This window comes from Lemur catta, chromosome 5, assembly GCF_020740605.2.
Source record: "Lemur catta isolate mLemCat1 chromosome 5, mLemCat1.pri, whole genome shotgun sequence".
NCBI lineage: Eukaryota > Metazoa > Chordata > Mammalia > Primates > Lemuridae > Lemur > Lemur catta.
The window spans coordinates 51,838,900-51,860,389 of NC_059132.1; the positions used below are offsets into that span (position 1 = coordinate 51,838,900).

General features: G+C 37.7%; 1 protein-coding gene across 1 annotated transcript in view; it reads left to right on the forward strand.

Moving 5' to 3' along the window:
* The first annotated feature begins 238 nt into the window (after window positions 1-238).
* Window positions 239-21,490, forward strand: part of ELOVL2 (ELOVL fatty acid elongase 2) — a 52,952-nt gene continuing 31,700 nt past the window's right edge. The window contains exons 1-2 of the mRNA XM_045552603.1: window positions 239-385; window positions 463-567. Of these exons, the coding sequence (XP_045408559.1) occupies window positions 239-385; window positions 463-567 (252 nt within the window). The remainder of the gene's footprint in view (window positions 386-462; window positions 568-21,490) is intronic.

The window sequence follows — 21,490 nt, forward strand, 5'->3', positions numbered from 1 at the left end:
GAACCCGCCGCTGTCTGAGGGGCCCGGCCGGCGCGGGCCTCGGAAGGGGGCGGCGAGCGTTTGGGCTGGGGGCGCGCGGGCTGGGCTCGGACCTGGGCCCTTCGGTCTCGGGAACTTTTGTCCCGCTCTCCGCCGTCCGGTCCCGCCACGGCACCTCGAGGCGCCCGCTCGCGTCCAGCCCCCTGTTGCATGCACGCATCCGGCCGGGCGCCGGGAAGCCCGCGGCGGCCATTCCCGCATGCCGCCCAGCCGCGGGCCCCCTGGAGCCCGCCCGCCGCTCCCACCCGGCCTCGGGAAAGCCTGGGGTCTGGGTCCTAACGGTGGAATTCCTGCCGCCTCTGCTCCCCTGCACCGAGCCTGCGCCCCCGGGGGTGTGTCTCCTTGGGTTTGCAGATTGGCGTCGGGAGGGGTCGGTCTTCGTTAGTGTTCGGCCTGGAGGGGCCTCTGGTGTGTGCTTTCCAGCAACTGCGCTCTCGGCCCGGTTTCCCGGGCCGGTACCGACTCGATTCCGAACGCTTCCTCCTAGGCATTGAGCTGGTGCCGGAGGGCGCGCGGGAGTGTGTATGTGTACGTTTTCCCCTCTGTCTGCCGAAGAGTTTTAGCATCAGAGCCTCGTTCTTTCGCTACAAAAGGAGACCATGTGTTGTGCCATGCCTGAAGGGCTGATCCTAGACAAAATGTGAGATCTTTGTCTTCGGTGGTCCATGTTCTATCTTTGTCTCTCTCCTCCCTCCCATATGGTTTCCTCTCCACTTCGGGACTTGTTAAAATATGCTAATCTCCTTTCTCTTACCCGCTCCAGCTGACGCTCATCAGCCCTTAGATTTTTGCCGGGCTATCCTTGTAGGCACACACCGTCTACTTGATTTTGAAATCTTTCCTGACCACTTTATCTTAAAATTCCAACCTTTCCTACCCTACCTTCCCACCTACCACAGTGCATTTTCCCTTTGCCTGCTTCATTTGTTTTCTCTTCATATGTGTTTCTTTTAGCATGCTATGTATTTTGTTTATCTTGTTTGTTGAATGTCTCCCCCACTGGAATGTAAGTTTCAGGAGGGCAGAGATTTTTGTCCTTTTGTTCACTGCTATGTTTCTGGTACCTACAACCGTGCCTGGTGCACAGTCGGTGCTCCATAACTTTTTAAGATTAACCCAATAAAGCAAACTACTTTATGTTAATGCACAAGTGGGAAGCAACTACAAGGATTATCCAATTGACAGTTGTAATGATGAGAGTCTCCAGTGAGGTTTGGGAGGAGGGACAGGAAGGACTCGATTTTGCCCTCAGGTGGTCATCTCTTAGGCTTGGTCTGTCATTTCATGCTGTTGACAGCTTGGCATCACCTTGGACAAAGCATTTTTAGGGCTAACTGGCTCTTTGCTTTGGGGTCTTTGTTCCAAAGTATAGGTAGGAATAGTGGTAAGAGAACAATTCCAAAGATATCTTCTTATTAGAATGGAAAAGTCATGGGAATTAACATAAAAGAACCAAAATCAAAGGAAAGCAAAAGTGTAGCATTTTCAAGGAGCATAAAATCCATTTTTAAAGTATCCAGTTGGGTAAGCTTAATTTTTAGTTCTTGAACAAAAGGTTGCCATTTAATCCAGCTTCCTTCAAAAACATTTTAGTCAGTTTGGGAGGTTCAGGTGGTTTCCTGGTCTGAAAGAGACTGTTGAAAATTTGTCAAGTGGATTCAGGTGATGTATCTATTCAGAAAACAGGGCCCTGCTGTTCTAGATTGTGTCAGTGATCATCTCTATTAGCAAATTAAATATGTACCTTCACACTTGATGGGTTGGAATTTCTAGGAGTACACATTGATAAAGAGAAAAATATTACACTGGAAACTGTAACGGCCCAATATGGTGAAAATAGGCCAGAGTCAGTGGCTTGTCATAATTCAGAAGTTACAAATTTACTCATTTGTAGTTTTTTCTTAATCAAATTGGGACTTCACAGGTGTATCACTGACAGTGAACCATTGTAACAAATTGTCAATTTAAATATAACATTTAAAATCTAACCATTTAATAATTGGAGAGCATAACTTGTTCTGGAATTGATGTGGCAGTTTAGAGCTTGAGATCTGGGGTCATTCATGGGTTTGAATCCCAACATCAGCATTTAACTGTGTGACCTTGGGCCTCAGTATTTTCTTCTGTAAAAGATGATAATATTTCATAAGATTGTTGGGAGGGACAGAGAAGGTGATGCATTTTACATGTCTAGCATAGTGCATAGAGTGCTTAATAAATATTAACTATTATAATGATGTCGTCTTTTTCTCTTATGCCTGTTTTCAGTTGAGACATTTAAGAATGTGTCTGATTTCATACCTCTGTCCCTTATGTTATCTTCATATATATCTAGTATTGTTCTATGTCAGCACCGTCTGATAGAAATATAATGTAAACCATGTGTAATTTTCAATTGTCTAGTACTCACATTAAAAAGTAAAAAGTGACAAGTGAAATTAATTTTAATATATTTTATTGAACCCAATCCATGCAAATATTATTTCAACAGGTAATCAATGCAAAAAAAAAGTTATAGGTACTTTACATTCTTTTTATTTTTTTCATAGAAAATCATCAGTGTGTATTTTATTCTTAGAACACATTTCAGGCTAGCCACAATTTCACTTGCTCAGTAGCCACATGTGGTTAGAAGCTACCATATTGGATGAAACTGCTCTGGATAGTACACATTTTTCAAATTTACTTCTTATCTACTAGACCCTTTCCACCTGTGAGAACCTCACTGCCACCTTAAACCCAGCATTACAAGAAGAAAACTACTCATCTTTCAGACTCTCCTCTCTATTCCCTTTTGCTGCTAGTAATTCCACCAGCTCTTCAGTCTACAGTGTCTGAAATCTGATTCTTACTGTTTTTTCTTTTATATTGTTTATTGTCTAATATTATCATCTTTTTACTTGAAAATATTTGAAAATCTCTTCTCCCCTCCTCTTCAGCCCCCTTTCCACCATTTTTGCCTTTTCTGCGGGTTGCTTCTTTTGTGGTCTTTGTTTTTAACTTTTTTACTTCCTGCCTCTCTTGAAAAATGCAGTTATCTGTCCAAATCACTGGGCTGCACATTCTCTCCATTCTTCACTCAGCTCTTTTTCATGCTAAGTCATAAATGGTTTCTAATTTATAGTTTATTCCTATGTTTAACATGTTTTCATTATCAAATATCCCAAGAAGTGTAATTACTTTAACTGGTAATCACATATTAAAATGATCCATCCAAGAAAAGAATCACAGATAAAGAAATGAGAAAAATAAGCCACGAGAAGGGAAAATGAAATTGTTCTTTGAGCTCTATCTACCTTCCAAGAAATACCAGAAGGAATTAATTCTAGTATTCCATAATATAGTGGAGAAATTATATTAATAATTAACAATAATTTATTATATATTTCCAAATAGCTAGAAGAATTGTAATATTCCCAACACAAAGAAAAGATAAATGTTCGAGATGATGAATATTCCAATTACCCTGACTTGATCATTATACATTATATACAGGTATCAAAATATCACCTGTACCCCTAAAATATGTACAACTATATCAGTAACAAATACAAAAAAAGATATATCAATGGAATTAATAATAGTAATGATAGCAACAACCACAACAGCAATGAAACCTTACATTTATACAGTCATTTATAAGAAACAGGGTACTTTCCTCTGTGCCTGGTGAGCAAAGGGATAAACAAAAGAAAGGCACTAGATCAAGAATCAAGAAATCTGGTTTCTAGTCCTGGCTTTACTATAAATTAGCTCTATTCCCTTCATCAAGTCACTCTAAGATGGTTTACTTAACGTGCTAAATGGAATATCATCTGTTTCACAAGATTGTTTCGTGAGAATCAAATGGGGCCTCAGCATCTTTACACTGGTGGTTCCCTTTGGCTTCGTGGGTCTTCCCCTCCTCCCCACCCAGCACTGTGCGTCTGTCTGCTCAGTACTTTTGTGATTAGACCTACCCTAATCATTCGACTAAAATGAACCTGCCTTACCATATTCCCACACACTTGATCCTCTTACACTGCTTTATTTTTTTCCCACAAAAATATAACCTAGCAGTTTACTCATTTATATAGCACTTGTAATATTTTATTTATAGCACTTATTTATGTAGCAGTTTACTCATTTATATAGCACTTGTAACCTTTTAATTAATTACTTATTATATCATGTATTTTTTGTTTGTTCCTTCTTACCTGAATGCAAGCTTCCTGAAGATAGAGATTTTTGTCTGTTTTTCAGTAATGTATCTCAAGCACCTAGGATAATGCCTGTCATGTAGTAAGTGCTAAACAGTCGCTTGTTGAGAAACTGAATGTAGATACTCCTGACTCCCAGTATCCTGTTCTTTGCTCTTCACACCTCATTTATCATCCATAAGGGTGTTTCAGAAATGAACATTTGCTTTGCAGAATTACAGTACATTCCTCTAATTAACAATATCTCAGTGCATTTAAAACTATTTAATTTTTCACAATTCAATTTGAGCATGTTTCAGTAATGTAGGTGCTTCATCAATGCACATATGCCTGTTTACCCTTTTAGTAAATGACAGTGTGTATGTATTCATATAACTATATTTGCACTTCAGATCATATTTGTGCAAAGGGCCAGGTTATGTCACTATCTTTAATGAAATATATAGTTTCATAAGTTTTTATTGAACTTACAATGCATATGCATTTCTATAATTATATTTGCATGTTATAATATAATTTGTGGAAGGTTATCTTACTTTAACATAATAAAATCTATAGTTACAGCAGTAAGTTCTTACTGAAATTTAATGAATATCTTAATAGTGATATAAATTAAGCTATGATACATAAATTTGCTGAATAATTATTTTTACTTTATATATACTTGTGGACTTTAGTTGATATAACTTAAATACACTGCAAGGAGTGTATAGTAATATTGTTATATATTTATCAATCAGTTAAATACATTTTTATACACATTAACTCATTTCGAAGCCTCACACAAGAACTATCGAAGGAGGCAATTCCTATAGCAATATGCATACTTTACAGGTAAGAAGATTGAGTTTCAAATAAAATAAATGATTTGCCCCAGGTCACATACTAGAGGTAGCAAAACCAGCTCTAAATCTTCTCATTGCAAAATATGACCTCTTCTAGTATTTCATGTAGCCTTATCCACAGCCAGCATAAATGTATTCTTCTCATATAAATCTGATGAAGGCAGGAGGACTTTTCTCCCCTATTATAAAAGAGAATGGAGAAATCAGAGTGACTTCCCTATGTAGTTTCTTTCCCATGAGTTACAAGGATAGATAGATATGGATATATATGTATTTGCATATATTGTATCTGTACATTTAAACATAATATGTAAAATCTAAGGTTTTATTTCATATTATACAGAAATGGAGCATGCAAGGGAAGGTGTTATTTGAAATGGAGGTGATCATGCACAGCATATGTAGATGTAGAGATGACATTGGGCATGTTCAGGGTGGTGTGGCCATAGACCACATGTGCATATCAGACTTAATCCACTAACTAGTATAATAAATAGGGTAACAAAACTTTATGTTGAATAAAATGGTATACAGACATGGGAGCACATTTACTGGCGTGGGTGACTTGAAGGCTGACTGTTGACTTGTGAAGTACACTTGCACTGGAAGAGACAAAGGAATCTCCTTCTGTATTACAGATTTCTTGAAGCAGGGCCTGTCTTTCATATTTGAATTGATAGTGCCCTACACACTGCCTATAATTGAGCAGTACTGAGCATGTGATTGCTAAAGTGTTCCTATATAGTGGACAAGTAATTTTCAAGAGAAGTGAGGTAGTCACTGTGTTTTCTTTTCTTTCTTTCTTTCTTTTTTTTTTTTTTTTACCCCCAGAGACAGTCTTGTGTTGGTGCCCAGGCTAGAGTACAGTGGTGCGATCACAACTCATTACTGCCTCGAACTCCTGGGCTCATGCCATCTTCCCACCTCTGCCTCCCAAGTAGCTGGGACTACAGGTGTCTGCCACCATGTGCAGCTAATTTTCTCATTTTTTTTTTTTTGAGACAGAGTCTCTGGTGCCCGGGCTAGAGTGAGTGCCGTGGCGTCAGCCTTGCTCACAGCAACCTCAAACTCCTGGGCTCAAGCGATCCTCCTGCCTCAGCTTCCTGAGTAGCTGGGACTACAGGCATGTGCCACCATGCCCGGCTAATTTTTTCTATATATATTTTTAGCTGTTCAAATCTTTTCTTTCTATTTTTAGTAGAGACGGGTCTCGCTCTTGCTCAGGCTGGGCTCAGACTCCTGAGCTCAAACGATCCGCCCGCCTTGGCCTCCCATAGTGCTGGGATTACAGGCGTGAGCCACCGTGCCTGGCCCTAATTTTCTCATTTTTTGAGGGACCTGGTCTTGCCATGTTGCCCAGGCTGGCCTCAAACTCCTGGCCTCAAATGATCCTCCCCACCTCAGCCTCCCAAGATGCTGGGATTACAGGCATGAGCCACTATGCCAAGCCAGTAGTCTCTGTTTTTGAGTAGAATGATTACAGTATTAAACATTGATCAGAGAGAAAAATAGTAACTTTGCATGTAAATTTTTATTTATATATGAGAGTTGTTTATTTGGTTTTATTTCCAGTACTTTAAAGATTTAAATATGTGGAATATTCCATGTGACTAAGCAAAATTTGGTTAATGAGATCTTTGAGTTTAACATATTGTAACTACTTGGGAGACTTTTTTTTTTTTTTCTTGGCAAGGTCAAAAAGTTTATTGAGCAGTACACTAAGGAGTTACCTTAAAAATTAACTCATGCCTTTAAAGAAGAAGACAGAATGTGTCCATAATGTAAAAATAAAGTTTCAGTTTTCCTGAAAATTAAGTTCTGATCAACTGATTTTCTTCTCTGCCTCTTCGGGAGGTCTGTGTAACATACTCTCCAACGCATGGTCAGAAGAAAGCCTATTTTTTAATCCTTTCTGCTCCCATTCTAAGAAGCTTTCCTGAAGTTGTTACAGGGAAGACATTCTCTTGGATCCATAGCTTCCTTGACTTTTGGAAATGCAGATTTCATGACTGTTTTAATGTCAGGGGTGAAGTTACGCTTATGAGGAAGGGTGCTTTGAGTTGTAAGAAAAATGTTCAGTTGGCTGTACCTTCCTAGGGTAATCAGTCAAAATTGTACTTGGGGGTTATTTCCCATCCCACTCTCCAGAGGGTGGGGGAATTGTTATTCCCTTGTATGTTCAAGGAAGGCATTACCCCTTTCCTTTGTTTGGCCCTTTCTGTGTTCAAACTCCTGAAAAGAAATGGCATATGTCGAGAGTCAGTGGTCCCCAACCTTTTTGACACCAGGGACCGGTATTGTGGAACACAGTTTTTCCATGGGTGGTGGGGGGCCCCTGGCCGCCACCCCAGGTCCACCTCCAGATCATCAGGTGTTGGATTCTCATGGGGAGTGCGTCAGCTGGATCCCTTGTGCGCACTTTGCAGTGGAGTTGGCACTCCTTTGAGGGTCTGATGCCGATGCCGATGCCGCAGCTGATCTGACAGGAGGGGGCAGGGTGGAGCTCGGGCAGTGATGCCAGTGACCTGGAGAGGCTGTGGGTGTAGCTGGGGCTTTCCTTGCTCGCCCACCCACTGCTCACCTGTGCAGCCCAGTTCCAGTGTTGGTCAGCTGCCCAGGGGTTGGGGACCACAGTTATAAGTCATTTTGAGATTTGCTGTCTGATGTCTGTTTCAAACTCGTAAGTATAAAGCAATCACACTGGTTTCACTGTTTTCTGAAGCCACATTTCTCTGTTAAACAATAGTATGATATGATATTGACTCCTTTAAAGTCCTGTCATTGCTACTGCAATGCTACCATGTTCCTTTTGTAAATTAGATTTACCATCTCATAAATCATTTTCTTTTTACAATTTAAAAAGTAAGTGCAGCCAGGCAGGGTGGTTTGTTAATCCTAGTGCCTATGATCCCAGTACTTTGGGGGCCCAGGGCAGGAGGATCTCTTGATCCCAGGAATTCGAGGCTGCAAGGAGCTGTGATCGCACCACTGCACTCTAGCCTGTGCAGCAGAATGAGACCCTGTCTCTAAGAAAATAATAATAAAGTAAACATCCCTGTTTTAATACATTTCTGAAAAGAACACTAATCTTACCAGTACTTGCTTCCTGTAAGATAGAACAAGTGTCTGTAATAGTCTGAAGTCCTTAGTGAAAACTTTGGCATTAATAGTGGAATTAATAGTTTGCATTTGTTCTTTTGAAGTAAAGAAGTATGCTCTCTACAATGAATACTATAGTCTTAAAAATTGCGATACATGCAAATATATCACCTCAGTAATTTTTCAATTAGATATACTCTGATTCACTACTGCTCAATTACTGGCAGTGACTATCCTTTTAAATATGAAAGACAGGCCCTGCTTCAAGAAATCTGTAATACAGAGGGAGATCCCTTTGTCTCTTCTAGGGCAATCATACTTGACAAGTCATTAGTGAGCCTTCAAGTCACTCAGGCCAGTAAATGTGCTCCCTGTCTGTGTACAATTTTATCCAACAGAAAGACTCAGTCTAATAATATGCCCAGTTATATTACCAAAAAAAACTAGGCCCTGCAACACAGGTGACTTCTTATCATGCCAAGAATGTGGTTAGGAGTAGGAGGTGCCTGGTAACTGAAGAGCCAAACTCATTAGGAGATTAGGTTGAGATTAAGGTTGTTGTCTGTGTGACACCAAAATGCTCAGCTAACTGGTCAATTCCAGGGACAGGAGAAAAAAAACAGACTGGTTGTCTGAGAGCTTGGGTAGAAGGAACATGGACTTAGGAATCCGACAGACATATTTAAATGCACATTCCCAGGCTGAGTGAAACCAGGCATACTGAATGAGAATCTCTGAGTGAGCAGCCTAGAAATCTGTATGGTAGAATGATTCCTAGTGCACACAAAATTGAAATCTAATGCTCTGTGGGTTCAAAAGAATAGGGACACTTTCAGGCAAAAATCTTTATACTTTGTGAAGGAGTTGGGCTCAACATTGGATCTTGAATAGGTTGGATTTTGATATGTGAGAAAAGTGAGCAATGTAGGATCAAGCAGAACATTCTACATAGGGGAAATAACTGGGTGAAGGCTGCAGAAAGTAATAACAGATAAATTTGAGAAACACTGTACCGTGAGCAATTTATGGACAAAGCTATGTCATCACAGAGCCTAGCACAAATAAGGTGCTGAATAAGTGCTTTTTGAATGTGTGAAGTCTATGGACCAACAGGATTATAGGATTTATGCTAGAGAGAGATGAATCAAGTCAGATTTTGAAGAGTCTTGCATTAATGTGAGGCTAAAAAGTTTCTCCTAGATTTTGCAGATAGTAAAAAACAAATAGGTTTTTGATATGGAGAGTCAAATGATGAAAATATAATTTTGCATAACATATAGGGCTAGGAAAGGAGGTTGTAAAGGAGTTGAACTGTGTCAGTTCTTTCCATTTATTTTCATATTGTCAACTTTTGAAAAATTTCTGTAACTATACACTCCTGAGTTTAATTGCCTCCTCCATTTCTTTACTAGTTGTCTAGTCATTTGAACATCAGTATTCTCATCTATAAAATATGTATAATAACACATAGTGAAGGTTGGGTCAGATAAGATAATACATATAATGTCCCTGATAGTAGAAACTCAAAACTAGTGGTTATATCCACAAAAACTTAATCATATTCATTGTTACAGTCCTAACTTTTTTCTCTATGCCTGGAATAGAGATTTTTAAAAAACTATCTTGATTGATCTGTATGTTTACATTTTAAAACATTTTCATATTCCTGTGATAATAGATTTTATTTTTAACATTAGGACTCTTTTTGTCTGGGGAGATGAAAAAGTGATAAAGGTTTTATTCTCTGATTTTTTTGTTTCCTTTTCTTGAAGCTGCATGACTTCTGTTGGAGTATTTATTGAAAAATGGAAATCTGAACTATAAGCTTGTTTCAAAACTGTATTTCTTATTGAATAGTTTTCACTTGTGCACTCGTAAAACAATGTTTTTTGAAAATTGTTTCATGGATTTGAATCACAACTTTAGAAAATCCCAAGAGCTCCACATAATCAGATTAAACCTTAGCTATTTGCCCAACCACCTACATCAAACTGCCTACGCCTTGAGCTTCTTAATAGTGCTTAATCTAATGCCTTAACCCCTAAAAATTTACTGTACAAGAGAATGCGTCTTTCACATTCTGCCTTTCCCACTGGATCCTCATTATTTCAATTACTAAAATCCTAAATACAGCAGATTATTGGATTTGTGTATTGAAAACAAGGAAAGAGAATGCATACATGCACATAGCTTCTTTTCCTGATTTTTCTTTGTCAGCTTAGAAGTAGTGAAAATTGGTTAGACATTTAAGCGTCTAAAAACAAAATAAGTGGAGAATAAAGGACTTTGTGTGATCTAGGAGGGGACAGTGTTAGAAGAGGCCAAGATTAGGTGGTAAAAGCGGAAAACACGTTGGACATGTTGAAAGCAGTGAATAGACCAGCCTGGCTGGTCAGAGACGAGGCTAGAGGAGTACTTTGAACCAAACAGAATGAAGTATCTGGGTCTCTGATATGGCTTGACTCCCTATCAGCTCATTTTCAAATGAATGGAATAATTATACCTCTAATTTATGATCAACTTTAGAGGAACTTTCTACCACATCCCTAATGATGGTAATCATAATGTCATATGCTTGTATCATGTGTTTGTTTCAGTTTGCAGAACACTTTCATAGCATCATGTCAGTTGCATGTTAGTTTCTTGTTTGTACTTGTTTACTATCTCCCCCACTGCAATATAAGCTCTGTAAGGGTGAGAACTTCATCTGTCTTCTTTACCACTGTAATTTCAGCACCAGAATGGTACCTGCATACAATACAGTAGACACTCAAAGAATACTTGTTTAATAAGTGAACAGATGTGTAAAGTAGCTTGCCCATGTTTGAGGAAACTGACACTCAGATTGTTTTATTCAAAGTCATAAAACTAGTCAGTGGTAGACTGGGGACTCAAACCTACTTTATACCTATGTCTCTTGTCTTCTCCCCCATTGCTTGTTTCATTATACCAATAGGCTTTCCTGATAGCCATGGTTAAGAAGTCATTATTCAGTTGCTGTTTGACAATGCTTATCATAAAAAGTTCTCATAATGAACTTTTTCTGAAATATAGTTTAAAAACCAGGGGATAGCCTGAGCAAGAGTGAGACCCCGTCTCTACAGAAAAATTAGATGGGCATGGTGGTGCACTCCTGTAGTCCCAGCTACTCAGGAGGCTGAGTCCGGAGGATCATTGAGCCCAGGAGTTTGAGGTTCCAGTGAGCCATGATGACACCACTGCACTCCAGCCTGGGCAAGAGACACTGTCGGAAGGGGGGAAGGAAGGAAGGAAGGAAGGAAGGAAGGAGAAAAAATCATGTGTGCATGCATGCATGCCAGGGGAGGAACAATTTATCATGTATATAAAGAGATCCTGAAATGTTTAGAACTATTTTAAAACTACTTTCTATTTAATAATGTTTTCTTAGAATTCATTTATTCAAAAAATATTCAGGAAATATGTGAGAAATATTTAGCAAATATTCAATTAAATATTTGTTTATTCGTTTATTTATTCACATACTAGGTACTATTCTAGGTGCTTGGAATGCACCAGCGAAGAAAATAGACAAAGATTCCAAGCTTGCATTCTGGAGGAGAGGAATCAGATGATAAACCTTAACCATAATAAGTACATTAAATAGCATGCTAGAAGGTAAATGAGCTATGGATTGAAATGTTGAGCAGGGAAAGAGGGAGCAGGCATACTGTGAATGAGAGGCAGGCTGCAGAATTTAAAAGCATGGTCAGGAATTCCTTGCTGAAGACAAAGTAATTGGACAGGTATTTTTTGAACCATACGTTGTCAGAGAAAGCCTATTTAAGAAGTAATATTTTCAAACCTTAAGTCGTGTTCCTTTATCTTTTCATTTTGTGGAGTTTTGCACAAAGACAGTTTCATGCAGTATAAGTTACTATAAAGTAACTGAAAATAAGATATAAACCACTTTGAGTAACGGAGAGTCAAGTTTCTGAGTGTGCAATATGTATAATGTTAATATTATATCTGTTTTGGGGAGAATAGATATTTTTAAATTTATTTCTTCTAGATTTCCTGTCTCTGGCAACACTTTCTTAGTATATAAGTGATTCCTCAGTCCAGGTCATTTCAACAGAATATACTAACTTTGGAAAATGCAGTAAAAATAATAACTAAACCACCACTACAAAAAAACTTAACTGTCATTTTAGCCATCTGGGAATATCCAATAGTTTAATGCAATTTAAAAAATAACACAACTAAAGTTTTCATAGAAGAATTTTATCAGTATTTATTCTTCTTTTCCAGAAGTTAGCCTGAATGCTGTTTACCACCAGGTTTCCAAATTCTTTTCTGAGCAAAGTGCTGAAGTAGGCTAGCTAGCTGGTAACAGGTACCTTGAACGCTCCGTATGCAGTTGTCCCTCGGTAGTTGTGGGGGATTGGTTCCAGGACCACCCCTCCATTACCAAAATTTATGGATGTTCATGTCTCTTATGTAACATGGCCTACTATTTGCACATAACCTACATACGTCCTCCCATATACTTTAAATCATCTCTAGCTTACTTACAATACCTAATATAGTGCCTAAATCATTTCAGTCATATGGATTCAATGTGAAACTCAGTGTGCAGCAAATTCAAGTTTTGCTTTTTAGAACTTTGTGGAATTTTTTTTCTCTCAAATATTTTTGATCCGTTTGGTTGAATCTATGGATGTAGAGCCCACACACATACAGGGCCAGCTGTATTTTGTAATCATTTGAGGGATAATGATTTTCTTTGTGAAAATATGTGGCATGTGTAATGAAATTTTCAAGATTTGTCCATGATCTCATGCATGTAGTAGGAAAAAACTAAGGGTTTAATTCTAAATTTTTGTGGCCCTTATAGAGGCTCTATCCCAACCTCCTCTTTTTAATTTTTTTGGATAGGAAACTTTTATGTACATTGTGTAAAAATATGAAAAGTAATTTAGGCTGCCATTAGGACAGCAGTCCCCAAGCTTTTTTGCACCAGGGACCATTGTCATGGAAGACAATTTTTCCACAGACTGGTGTGGGATGGGGGGAGGTTTCAGGATGATTCAAACTCATTACATTTATTGTGTACTTCATTAATATTATTATTACATTGTAATATATAATGAAATAATTATATTAATACAACTCACCATAGGTTGGGGACCCCAGCATTAGGAGAATAAGTCCTGCAATTTAGTAGTATGATGGGAAATCTTAGGACCTTGAAGTTCTTTCATAGGTAAGACCTCAACCTTATGAAAGAGCCCAGTGGACAAATATGGTAAACTCTACACATTATGGGTGACAAAACTGAAGCACAGAAAAAGTAGCTTCTCCAGCACATCTGTGGCAAACTAAAAACCAGAGCCCAGGTCTTTGACTTTTAGTGCATTGATATTTACAAGAGGAAAACGTGGTTTTGCTATGGTGATGTGGGAAGTTGGAATAGACAACTAGATCAGTGAGGCAAAAGGAGAAAGTCTGGTGCAGACAGGGGAACTCACTATAAGGAAGAGGTAGCACTACAATGAGTGTGGAAAGGAGTGTTTAAGGAATGGTGTTGAGATAAGTGGCCTTCCAGATGGGACAAAATAAAATTAGATCTCTACCTGATATAGTATACAAAAATAAATTCAGATCATTTGAAAACCTAAAGAAAAGTGAAGCTTTAAAACTAGAAAATAGAGGTTATGGTAAGAATAATTTCTTAAGACTAAACATAAGCCATAAAAGTGACAGGTTTGACCGCATCAAAATTTTAAATTTTGAGATGACAAAAGACATTACAGGCAGAGATTAAAAAAAGAAAAGGCCAGACCAGGAGAAGTTATTTGCAATATATATAACAAAATATTAGCACCCAGAATATACAAATGTCTTTTATAAATCAATAAACAAGATGAGCCATCCCTTAGAGACATGGGTAAAGGTTATTAAATTGCAGTTCACTGAAGAGGAAACCTCTATAGCCACTAAACATTTAAAGACATGCACAACTGCTTTAGTAATAAAGAAATACAAGTTAAAACCATGTCATACCCATGAGCTTGGCAAAAATGAAAAACTCTGACAGTAGCAAGTTCCTTAAATTTTTTATAGCAGTGTGGTAGTTTTTACTAAAAATAAAAATGTATTCCCCAAACAACATAGCAACTCTACAACTAGATTTATTCCCAGAGAATTCTCACTAATGAGCACGAGGAGGTTTGGATAAAGCAGCGTTTTTTTTAATAGCAGAAAATTGGAAACAACCTAAAATATCCATCAGTAAGGAGTGGGATAAATGACAATGTAGAATATTCATCTGATGGAATACTATACAACAGTTACAGTGAATGAACCAGAGCTACATGTATCAACATGAATATCTCAAAAAACAATGTTGAGTGACAGAACAAGCTGCAGAAGGATAAGTATATGTTACAATGTACATAAATCCTTAAAATGTACAAAACTTAGTGTGTAGGATGAAGGGTTTGAAAAAGTACAGAACTGCTATTTTTGTTTCTGAATATCTGCATATAAATATATGAAAACATGGACTAGAACGCTTGACATAAAATTTATCACAACAGTTGTGTTTGAGGAAGGAACAAGGGACATAGGATTGGAGAGGTATACAAAAGGAGTATCAACTTTATCAGTTGTGTTTTATTAATATTAGTGCTTAGTGCATAGTAGGTCCTTAATACATACTTATTGAATTAATTTAAAAAGATTTGAAACAGATATAACACAATTTCAACATTCATATGTAATATATTTATTTTACTATTCTCTATATTTTTATATTCTTACATTTTTTTCCCCGAAGTTAAAAATAGGTTTGATTTGGATTCTGCATTAGAGTCTCAGATCAGAGATCTTTTAAAAATAGCACATTTAAGGACAGGTGAACCATAGGGCAGGAGGGCCTTCTTTTGTCTTCTTAAACCCTAATCCTTTCTTCTTGGCTGGCTGAACCAGCACCTGAAAGGCCTTACCAGGTTAGACGCTGCATCTCTGCAGTTTTAGAGAATTAAAGGGCATATTAAAGAGTGGTTGTCATTCTTAACATCAGTGAAACGAATAAGCATATTTTTCCATGGGTGAAAATAGAAAAGCCAAATACAACAACAGCAACTCAAGACATTGAGTTATTATCATGCCCCAGCATTGTTACAAGAACCTTTCCCATATTCACTCATCCTCACAGCAACCCTGGGAATTGGTATTCCCATTCTCTCTCTACAGATAGGGAGACTGAGGCAAGCTGGGGAAAGGAGTGTAAAGGAATAAGGAGAGCAATTTTACTCAAACAAATTGTACACCATAAATATTTGTTTCTTAATCACAAGTCAGTTGTGAGGGGCTTTTGGGCCCACTGCATGTAGTGTCCTCTCACTTTCCCTTCTCTTCTTCCACATAGATATCTAATATATCCAGAGTTGTCTTTGAGAATAGTTGTGTTGACTGTCCCTTGGATCAATGTTAAAACACAAACTGCAATTTTACTACCCTTTTTTTTTTTTATACTACTGCATTTCCTTTTCTAATGTTTCTTAAAAAGGCATCATTCTTGGCCAGATGTAATGGCCCACACCTGTAATCCTAGCACTTTGGGAGGCTGAGGCAAGAGGATCACTTGAGGCCAGGAGTTCAACACCAGCCCCATCAAGACCCTGTCTCTGCAAAAAATAGAAAAATTAGCCAGATGTGGTGGCATGCACCTGTAGTTCCAGCCACTTGGGAGGCTGAGGCAGGAGGATCACCTGAGCCCAGGCATTTGAGGATGCAATGAGCTATGATGAGGCCACTGCGCTCCAGCCTGGGCCATAGAGTGAAACTCTGTCTCAAAAACAAAACAAACAAAACAACAACAAAAGACATCACTCTTGAGATAAGCACTAATTAAATAAGGGGCATTTCTCCTATATAATGTCACTCATTTTAGATTATCCAAGTGTGATGGCATTGGCAGTTGTAAGGCTATGACAGTGTGTCCTTGCGTTGGGATTTGAAAATGCAGAACACGGCGTGAGTAGCTGTCTTTTTAGTCTCTCTTGTGTACAGGCCTGACATAGATACTTTTACAAATATGAAATAATATAGTCTTCACAGCTACACATATCCTAACTATCACAGTTAAGATGATTATTCTCATTTTATAGAGAACAAGGATATTGCTCAGCGATAACCTTTTGCCCAAGGTTATGTAGCTATTTGGTCTCAGAGCCAAGACTAGAAAGTGTATAAAACTCCCATTCTTTGCAAGGAACCACACTGAATGCCACACTACCTCTTTTAACCATAGCCTTAAATAACACACCACACTCATGATTGGTTAAAAATAATCACCACGTGAGTGGCAAGAAGATGCAGCATTGCTCATTTACTAGCTCTGTGAAATTGGACACATTTACTGCTCTTAGCCTCACTTTCCTGATCTGTCAAGGAGGGATGAAAATATCTTATATAGTAAGTGAGAGAATTAAATGAGATAATAGTATGTAGTGTGCCCAATACAATGGCTGGTTTTTAGTAAACACATTCTAGCTGTTTTCATTTATTATTACTATTTTTATCATCTGTAGTGTTTATAATGTCAGTGACAGAGGTGGCAATTCTGAACTATCAATTAGGAATGTTTTGGTACACTGTTTTAAAATGGAAAAAGTCATAAATAAAGAACAAGCTTCAGCCCAGTGTGGTGGCTCACACCTGTAATCCTGGCACTCTGGGAGGCCGAGGCGGGAGGATAGCTTGAGGTCAGGAGTTTGAGACCAGCCTGAGCAAGAGTGAGACCCTGTCTCTACTAAAAATAGAAAAATTAGCTGGGTGTGGTGGCACACGCCTGTTAATCCCAGCTACTTGGGAGGCTAAGGCAGGAAAATCGCTTGAGCCCAGGATTTTGAGGTTGCAGTGAGCTAGGCTGATGCCATACGGCACTCTAGCCCAGGTGACAGAGCGAGACTCTGTCTCAAAAACAAACAAAAAACAAGCTTCATGGCAGCTGTAGGCAGCTCATGTGGGAGAATTTAATCTTTTTCTTTATGACCAATCAATAAGTAAAGAAGAAAGGAAATGCACAGTCATCACTACAGTGTGGAGGCAATTTACTACTCTTCTGATGGAGACAGTTACTCTGGACTGAAGCCATCCAATCACAGATCAGCCTGTTTGTCCACACCTGCTTCTAGTCAACAGTAAAATCTCTTTATAAAGTAACCATACTAAAGAGTCAAGATAAGTAGAAAGTCAAGCAGTGGCTTATCTTGATACTCATAGCAAATGAGGCCCACAGTGTTGTAGGATAACTTAATCTATCATTGCGTTAAAATGCTATATCCAGATCTAAAGCTAGAAACCAAATCCCCAAAGAGAAAAAGACATATAACCAAAGCAGCTTATGCATAGTTATAAATGACTATTGTCATCATTGGCTTGATGGAAAAGAAGAGAAATCCACGTGTGTAGATTTTTTTCCCCTAGAACAGTACAAATTATATCCATTTGGAGGAGTGGCATCAGGGGAAAAGTTTTTATTGAGGTTCAGGTAAAAGGAATTGGATATCAGTAGAGATAATGGTGTTCAGAGTAAGAGTGGTAATAGTTCTACCATGTTCTGAAAAGTTTTACTACATTCAGAGGGATCTATTTAAAAAGAGATTTTGACAGACTGGAGGAGAAGGGTGAAGAAGATCTAGAGCTCATGTCATATGCACAAACATGAGTCTAATGCCTAATACCTAGTAGATAATCAGTTGGTGTTTGTAGAAGGAGGAAGGAAGGAAAACAAGCAGGAAAGGTAAGGCCACTAAGTAAGGCAGAGGGAGGGAGGGAGAGGAGAGGAGAAGGGGGGGAGCTTCAGTTTCCTGAGGCTGTTTGGCTAGGAAAGGTAAAGGCTTGGGGTGAACTGACACTTCTCATCGAATACTTGAAGGGCTCACATGTGGAAGAAAAGTAATATTAGTTTTGTGTAACTCCAGAGGAAAGAATTAGGATTATGGGTAACAGTTGAATGCGGAAAGATTTTTAGCACAAAATAAGGAAAGGGTTTCTAAAAAGAAACATTTTTAAATGGAATGTGCTACCTTACCAAAGTAGTGAGAATTCTTTCTCTGGATTCTTTCAAATAAGGCGGGTAAATTTCTATCAGAATTATCATTATTTTTCTATCAGAATTATTGTAGAAAGCAGTTATTTCCAGCTTTGGGTGGAAAGTTGAATTAGATATGTATGACTAATTATGAGAACCAACAAGCTGCTCCTATATTCATCTGTTTAAAAAAATTCACTCCTGAGCTCATTTCTATTCATAATAAAAACTAGAACATGCAGAACTAATTCTTACACCTTTACAATGCTATGTGATAGGAAATAAATTCTTACAGTAAAAATTGACATTTATAATATATTTTTAAGTTATTTTTCATAAAACATAAAAGGGTAAGTTTAAGAAATGAAGAAGTATTCACACCAAAACTTTTCAAATATTTATTTTACCTAAAGATATAAATCTCTTATGAGTCAAAGATAAAAAATTTCAGTTAGGAATAAACTCAAGTGATCTCTTGAACAACATGGTGATTATAGTTAATGTACTATATACTTGAAAATTGCAGAGCGTAGATTTTGTTCTCATCACAAAAAAATAAGGATGTGAGGTAATACATATGTTAATTAGCTCAAGTCAGCCATTCTACAGTGTATTCATATTTCACATCATGTTGCATGCCATAAATATATACAATTTTTATTTGTCAAATATTTAAAAGGAGATAAACATATAAAGATAATCTGTTAGATGTAATAATGTTAATAGTCCATATAGCTATGTTAAAGTTCATATGAAGAAATTAGGCTACAATCTATAGACTGGCAATAAATCTTATTATTTCTTCTATTTTCCATATGCTGTATACATATAAAGCTAGAGGCTCTTTTGTATGAGTTAAGAGTGTGGCCAAAGACAAATTGAAAAAGACGAATGAAAAAAGTACTAATAAACAGCTTCAGTTTTCTCACAACTTCTAGTTTGTCAATGAAACAAAGGAGGCTCTCTAAGAATCAGTTTCTTAGTGGCTGTCCCAGATGTCTGTAATAAGACTTCACCCTCAAGTCCAAGATTAACGTGTAAGAGTCTGCCTGCCCCTCCTGTCATAGCCCAGAAGGATCACAAAGGATTTCGTACCATGTACTGCTCACCTGTACCTTGGCAGCCCGGCACAGCCTGATCTTTTTGTCTGGCTAGCTACTGGCTACAGGAGCCATTCACATTTTCAACCTAAATGAGATCTTTTAAAACTCTTTTAAAGCTATGCAAATGAGTTGGCTAGACTTTCTCCTTTCAAAAATGACAAAAAAATTTCATGGGCTAACATCTTTTCCTGTAACTATTCTAATATATCTAAACCCAATACACATTTATTTTTATGCAGTCAGACCACGAAACTTTCCTTAAGTCTTTACTTCTCTGGAGATTAATTCTGGCCGCCTTTTAAGAAACAATTAGAACCATAATCAGGCTGAGATCACTAGCAAAGTGGAAGCCATGCAGTTATAACTGTGCCTCTTTGGAATTGCTACTTCTACTGCACTGTCCTGAAAACATGATGCCATCCAATATCTTCCTAAAGAAAACTCAGAAATGTTTCTCACCACTGCCCTCCCCCGCCCAGAGTCACTACCTATAAGTGTTACTGAATTTATCCTTTCTTTTTTATAGGTTGGAATGAAAAACACTATACATCTTTTAGAGCTGCATTAATTATAGTAATTAACATTCTTTATAATGATACAGTTCTAAAAAGCTATATCTAAAAAGAAAAATAATTTTTGAGAGCTGAAAGGCTAAAACTGGGTGAAGACTTCTGCCAAGAAAAATTTTTAAAAATCATAAAATCATGAAAACAATTAGCGCACTTTTGTGTTTATTTTTTAGCAATCATGTAGTTTCTAACAGAAAAGGGAACAGATTGATGCATACACTTTTTAAAGAAAATTTGGTAATATGCTCTTGCATTATTTGTATGGCTTTGAATGGCTGTGCTTTTCTAACTCCATTTTAATTTCTGCGATACATTTATATTTGTTTCAAATAGGCATTTATTAATTTTACAACTTTTCTTCTACCCTATTAAAAGTTGCACTGAAGATAGGCATTCAAAAGAAGACCGTACTTGCACGCAATTGAACTGAAGATGTGTGAAGTAACCCAACTTACTAAATAGAAATCACTCAGTATTAAGTTAAAAGGCTGGAGATTTCAGTTTTACTGATTGCAGTTCTATCTGCCCGGTTCATTTCTAAATTATGTATCAGTCCTACATACTTGAAATTACCATATATGAAATTAAAAATAGTTTAGTTACTGGGTGTTTTATATTCTTATTTTTAATAATAGCTTCAAAATTTTTGTATAGACAAAGAATGGGATGGCCATCAATGTTGGCAGCAGGTGTGGAGAATGGGGATGGGGCGGGGCATCGTGAAACTATTACTTAGCACTTTAAAGAAAATTGAGAAAATATAAATTTTTCTTTCCAAAGAATGGTGGTGGAGGGCAGTGGCCACTAGAAGTTATGGGAGGATGCCGATTCCCCTACTAAGCCATTTCTTTGTGTTGCCATTGCACACTGCCAATTCTCCTTGACTTTAACAAACAAGGTCACTGAAATCTTTACTTTCCAATAGGGATGATTTAAAAAAAAAAAATTATCCCTCTCTGAATTTCCTGAGATACAGATACAGAAGAAAAGACTATATAACGGTTTCTCTCAAATATCTCGGTGAGAAATCAAAACAGATTTGTCCATTGCAGTTAGGAACAAACTCATCATGCCTTTCTTCCCATTAACCAACCCACTCCCCCAAAAGCCAGTTTAGGTCAAGGTTGCTTTTGAGAATTTTTTACTTTTTGTTTCAAAACCATGATAATTTCATGTTTGCTGATTGCCGATAGTTGGTCAACAATCTTTTAGAGCCAGTTCTTCCTTTCCAAATGAATCTGGCATTCTGCCTGCTAGCTTGGAGATGTAGAAGAGAGGAGAGGAAAGAACTGGAAGGATGGGAGAACAAAGACACATTGTCTCTTTAACAGTGGAGAGCTAGAAAGGGCCTTGGAGATCATGTTATTCAATAATTCTAAGTAATTAGAGAATATGTGAACATATTTTTATACCGTAATGGCAAAAAGCAGTGGTTTCTGGAAGCCTAATAGTGGGAGCATTAAAGTGATTGTATTTACTTAAGGAGCATTTCATATTACAAAATGATTTCTATTGTCTATTGAATATAAGTGATTTATCACTAAGAAAATGGATAGTAATACTTCTTAAAAGT